At 45.8% G+C, this 5,813-nt stretch overlaps 2 protein-coding genes across 2 annotated transcripts in view; one reads left to right on the forward strand and one right to left on the reverse strand.

The window, feature by feature from the left end:
- LOC118427816 (abasic site processing protein HMCES-like) overlaps window positions 1-3,815 on the forward strand; it is a 4,320-nt gene extending 505 nt beyond the window's left edge. Inside the window, exons 2-7 of the mRNA XM_035837780.1 lie at window positions 285-419; window positions 610-709; window positions 1,425-1,543; window positions 2,222-2,642; window positions 2,995-3,110; window positions 3,569-3,815. Coding sequence (XP_035693673.1) covers window positions 285-419; window positions 610-709; window positions 1,425-1,543; window positions 2,222-2,642; window positions 2,995-3,110; window positions 3,569-3,800 — 1,123 coding nt within the window. The 3' untranslated portion in view covers window positions 3,801-3,815. The remainder of the gene's footprint in view (window positions 1-284; window positions 420-609; window positions 710-1,424; window positions 1,544-2,221; window positions 2,643-2,994; window positions 3,111-3,568) is intronic.
- An 830-nt stretch (window positions 3,816-4,645) lies between these two features.
- Window positions 4,646-5,813, reverse strand: part of LOC118427885 (transmembrane protein 126A-like) — a 9,025-nt gene continuing 7,857 nt past the window's right edge. The window contains exon 4 of the mRNA XM_035837848.1: window positions 4,646-5,664. Within this exon, the coding sequence (XP_035693741.1) occupies window positions 5,441-5,664 (224 nt within the window). The 3' untranslated portion in view covers window positions 4,646-5,440. The remainder of the gene's footprint in view (window positions 5,665-5,813) is intronic.

Raw genomic sequence — 5,813 nt, forward strand, 5'->3', positions numbered from 1 at the left:
GTAGTGTTGTATATCCATGGAATTATTATCCGTCCCCCAAAAAAGATTCAACCGGTCCAAGCAAAGGGCTAAACACTGTCCAACTGGAAACCTTGGATATTAAAAGTGGGAGGGAAATTAAGGGAAGGGGAGGATAACTAACCATCTGTGATGGAGGAAGCAAGAAGGGAAGGGGAGGATCACTAACATCTGTGATGGATAGGGGTAAAGCATTAAGAAATTAAAAAAAGAAAACTCCAAATATTTCACAGAGATATGAGGTCTTCTATTCTGCCTTGTTGTAGCACTCTCGCTCCAGACGATGTTCCGCGTGCCTGCGGCTTCCGTGATCGTGGCGGGAAACGGCGCCAGCCCCGATGGAAGGATGGGGACGGAAACAAGTACTTCCCCTCTCACAACGTCAGTCCACAGTCCCGCACGTAAGCCAAGTTCAGTGTCAGTTACATGCATGCTGTAGGCATCCTTCCATCTTTGCAGATGATGGTAGTATAAGATATGTTAAAGAGCATTTAGATTAAGATATCAATAGGAACATGTGGCTTCTCTATGTAATATAATCCAGCCCGATGACCTTGACAGCCCTGTCTGACCTTGACCTGTGCCCCCCAGGCCAGTCCTGGTGTGCAGCAGCCATTTTGGCGGGGAGGTGCAGACGGAGGACCGGACGCTGGCGGCCATGCAGTGGGGGCTGGTGCCGTCCTGGTTCAAGGTGCGTGTCTGCTCAGTCAAAACACTCACTCACTCACTCACTCACGGCCTGTAACCTCAGTTGTCGTAGGGGCTCCTCGACATCCAGTAGCAGTGATCTTTGCCCATCTTGCTCTGTCCTCTGCCCCTCTGATGAGTTGTTCAGTGCTTAGGCCAGTCCATGTCTTAATGTTGTCCAGCCACGTCTTCCTTGGCCTACCTCGTTTCCTCCCTCCTGCTACTGTCGAAACAACCAAGTTTTAAAAATCACGACAGAGACGGGGGCCGATACCAACTTCCAAGCACCTTTGACCCTTTGCTGATGTCACACTTCCGGTCTGGATGTGTGACATAGGCTTTGGGTCAATTTAACTGGATAAGGATTAGAAGAATGAATAAAAGCTTGTTGGTATTAAAGCGCTTTACGGTTGTACAGATATAACAACCATAACATGTCCAGGACCTTAAAAGCACCTTAGAAAGCCTAAAATCTAATCATTTCTTCAAGTTGTTAAGTTCTACCACCTTAAAAGCATTCATGTAGATCCGGCCACAGCTTATCGAGTTATCTTGTTCAGAAACACACACAGACCAAAAAACACACAGCCTCGAAAACATGCCCTTCATGGCAAACCTAAATGCTGTACAACTGGCACAGAATGCTGGGTAGGAAAGGCAGGCACGGCGGATTGTTCAGCATGGAATCTGATTGGCCGCTGTTGTTCTGCGTCTCCCAGGGCGACCCAAAAGGGTTCGGGTACAAGACGAACAACGCTCGCAGCGAGGGGATGATGACCAAGGGCTTCTTCAAGGGGCCGCTGCAGAAGGGACAGAGATGTGTGGTGTTGGCTGATGGGTAAGTGTGACAATCTACATTGAAACTGTGAATCCTTATCGTACGTGGTGTATAGGGCAGTGGCCATCTCCGTTTCTATAGCCCTTGGGCCACACAGCACACTTTAGCATGGGGCTAGTCCACTGGCAGTAAGGAGTGTTGCATTGCTCTTTCTCACAATAGTTGCTAAGCAGTCAGTGTGCCATTTTTTCAAGTTTTTGGTATGAGCAAGACTACCCTGGAAACCTGCTCGAGAAGCTTCGCAAATAAGAGTCGCAAATAAGAGTCGCAAATAAGAGTTACCGATCCCCTGCCTAACGCGCGCCCTCCCGCCTCTATGCACCCGCCCCACTACCAGCTGGCCCTACTTACGCTACGGTCCCCAACATCGCTCGCTTCTCGTGTTAGTAGGGGCCAGCTGGTACGAGGGCCGGCGGGTGTTAGGCGGCGGGTGTCCCGTGCGTGCGTGTTGTAGGGATCGGTAAACTTTGCGTGCCTCGTAGGAGTCTGCGTTTTCCCAGGGTAGAGCAAGACAGGATTTGAACCTGGCCTTCAAAATGTAAGGCATATTCGAACTACTTACCCCCTGGTACATGTATGGCCCCAGTCAAATTCTGCATGTGGTTGTATTGCTGTGTTCCACTACCTTTTTGCAGGAACAGAAGGACCAAAGTATCAATCCTGATGTCTCTTTTACAGGTACTTTGAGTGGCAGACTGGGAAGGACGGCAAGAAGCAGCCTTACTTCATCTACTTCCCACAGAACAAGGGGGAGGGGGGCGACCTTGAGGACAAGCCTGAGAAGGGGGAGGGGGGCAACCTTGAAGACAAGCCTGAGTGTGAGAAGGCGAGCGACCTTGAGGTCAAGCATGAGATTGGGGAGGGGGGCGACCTTGAAGAGGACCCTGGGGCGTGGCGTGGGCGTCGGCTGCTCACCATGGCAGGGATCTTCGACAGGTGGACCCCGCCCGAGGGAGGGGAGCCGCTGTACACCTACACGGTCATCACCGTGGACGCAGCGCCCGCCACGGCCTGGATACACCACAGGATGCCTGCCGTGCTGGACGGGGAGGCGGCGGTACGGGACTGGCTGGAGCACGGCAGGGTTCCGCTCAACAAGGTGGGACTGAGGGTGTGTGTGTGTGTGTGTCTGTGTAGGAATGTGTGTGTGTGTGTATGTGTGTATGTGTGTGTTTGTGTGTCACTGTGTGTGTGTGTGTGTGAGTGTGTGAGTAGATGTGTTTGTGTACGTCTTTGTGTACGTGTCTGTGTGTCTTTGTGAATATGTGTATGTCTGTAACTGTTCTGTATGTGTATGTGTGTCTGTGACAGAATATGTATGTTTCAGAGTGTGTGGTGTCTTTATATTGTAGATAGACTACTGTAAAAGTTGTGTTTGTTGCCTACTGTTATTTACTATTGTTACTATTATTTTCTGTTGTTGTTTACTGTTGTTATTTACTGTTCTTCAGGCCGTGGAGCTGATCCGGCCCCAGGAGTGCCTGACCTTTCACCCCGTCTCCACGGTAGTGAACAACTCGCGAAACAAGTCTGCGGAGTGTGTGGTGCCCGTTGTGATTGGACAGGAGTGAGTTCTTTGTGTTAAGTGTGTTGTGATTGGACAGGAGTGAGTTCTTTGTGTTAAGTGTGTTGTGATTGGACAGGAGTGAGTTCTTTGTGTTAAGTGTGTTGTGATTGGACAGGAGTGAGTTCTTTGTGTTAAGTGTGTTGTGATTGGACAGGAGTGAGTTCTTTGCCTTAAGTGTGTTTATGGCTAGAAACTAGTCTGTGTAACACAAACTCTGCTGTCCGGGCTGTAACTGGACCCTCTAGGAGGCCAATCGATGTTGGGTAGGCTGCTATAAGCAAGATTTAATCAGGCTAGCTAGAACCGCTTTGAAGTGATCATGCGTGTAGGCAGGTGACCTTACCCCAAAAAAATGTGATGCACAGAAACTATTATGGATGCACAACATGAAATAAAGACGAATGTCGAACTTTAAAACTTCAGTCGTCAGGTAATCCAACAAAGATTTTCTGTTTCAGGAAACCGACAGCCAGCAGTAAGATGATGTCAGCATGGCTACAGAAGGGAAAACCAGCTAAACAGGACAAAGCAGAGAAGACACCGCCCCCCAACCCCAAACCGGGGCCCCCCACCCCCAAACCGGGGCTACACCTCTCCCCCAGTGCTGGGCTCATGTCATCCTGGCTGAAGAGAGGAGCGAAAGAAGAGGAAAGAGACGACAAAAATCCCTCCAAGAAAAGGAAAACTTGAGGGATAAGTTTAGGAAATACGAGTTGAAAATATTATTGTAAATAGGTTGTCCAAAGAAAAGATATAATAAGTTTTCCATTGTTTTAGATTTTCAAGAAAAAGATTACTGCTAACAGTAGAAGCCAGTTAATTGAATGACGGATTACCGCACACTTCTGTTAGTTCTGTTAGTAACTATTGTACGGAATCCCCAAATCCCCAACTGCTGCAGTCCAGCTGTTTAATTGCACTAAATATACTGGTAAATGGGGTGTGCAATTAAACGGCTTCTACTGTGGTATGAAATATATAGTGGAATTGTTGCTGTAAATACTATGTTTATAAAAAAAGTGTTATGTTCATATTTTTTCACTTTAACCTGTTGGCTGTTAAGTAGAAGATTAAGTACTGTGTTATGCCAAAAAGCAGTTACACAAGCAACTGGATGTGATTTTGGAAACAGTCAGGTGTTTCAAACAACCATTCGGTGTCCCTTGTCAGTGACACTGGAGAGATTTGTTGGGGAGAATTTTTCTACCCTAGCTGTGAATTGATATGCAAAAGAAATCTAGTTGGAGAACAGGTTTTTTCTATGAATTAATGTACAAAAAGGGGAAGAAGACAAATTTTTGTAGTCCAAAGAATACAAGGGTAAGGCGATATTGATGCAAATGTGTTAATTAGCTCCTGTAGTTTGAAATACGAACTGTGTTGTTAACAGAAGAACTGTACTCAAAATACACAAACTGGCTTTTGTAAAGTTTTGTAAGAAGCGGCCAGTTTGTTTTGTCCACAATTGGCAATATTTTTTACCATGCAATATGTAACGATTTCTTTAAAAGTTCTACAGATTAATAGAATTTGGTAAAATAAGTTGCTGGAATTTTAAGAGATGTTTACATCTAAAAGAAAGACAACTTTAGCGACTAGACATGTTTTAAACTAGGTAGACTATTTAAAAATAAAGAAATGGTGCAACATTTGTACCTTTACTAAATATCCAAAATTTTTTGCTAATAAAGTATCTATCTCACAAACCTCTGGGTTCCATAATTCTTGCTGCCTTCATCTGACAAGAGTTGAGATATTAAGATTTTCTTCTCATATAACAATAACAATTCTATTACTGAACTCAACATCGAACAACATTATACACACCTCTACCTTTATTCATTTCCACTTTGTTGACAGTTGCATGCATAGTCCTGTGGTTAGCGGCCCTGCCTTTGGAACCAGAAGCCTTGAGTTTGATTCCTGGCTGTGTTGCTCACCCGACAAGCACGCTACCAAAAAGGGTTAATTACAGCCCATAGGACTGGACATTAAGCCATTGTCCACTGTTCCTTGTACCTGTCCAAAAGAGCTAGGGGAATTTTTCCAGGCACAATGAACCTGTAAATACATGTACTGTAAATAGTTGTCTCTGTCACGGCCAGTGGAAGAATAGCTCTTGTTCTATTGGCTTTCTTGTAGTATAATGTTACTACCTCAGACTTAAAGGCCTTCTCTGTATATATTCTAACAGTGCTATTGAATTACAAACTTGTTCTAGCACAACTCTGACTATTTCTAATTTTTAATCATACCCACAATAATTAGGTTTAACATGAAAAAACTGCTTGTGATGTGTCTAACTGGACGTGACATCTCTCAAATATCCGCTAAGAATCCTTCGACAAAGTCTGTCCGTCCTCCAAGACGATGAATCCGTGTTTGCTGATCTGTAAGTACAAGTCGAACTCCTTGGAGGCGAGCATGGCCCCCCAGGCCGCCTGCAGCAGCAGGGCCGGTAACATTCGCCACACGACCGGGCGGCTCGTCTTCAACCAGAACTCCCAGAAGTCGTTCCCTTTGGGCAGGACTGCGGTGTAGTATCTGGGAGAGAGAAGAGGTCAGAGTTCATGAACCTGTCTTTCTCTACTCTCTGAGGCCAGAGGACAGAATTTTACTGCTGGGGACGAACAAAAATTTTGCCCATTCCATCCTCTGCCTACAAAAATTCACATGTTAGATATTGAGGAATGACGATGCCAA

The sequence above is a fragment of the Branchiostoma floridae genome, chromosome 12 (genome assembly GCF_000003815.2).
Source record: "Branchiostoma floridae strain S238N-H82 chromosome 12, Bfl_VNyyK, whole genome shotgun sequence".
In the NCBI taxonomy this organism is placed as follows: Eukaryota; Metazoa; Chordata; class Leptocardii; order Amphioxiformes; family Branchiostomatidae; genus Branchiostoma; species Branchiostoma floridae.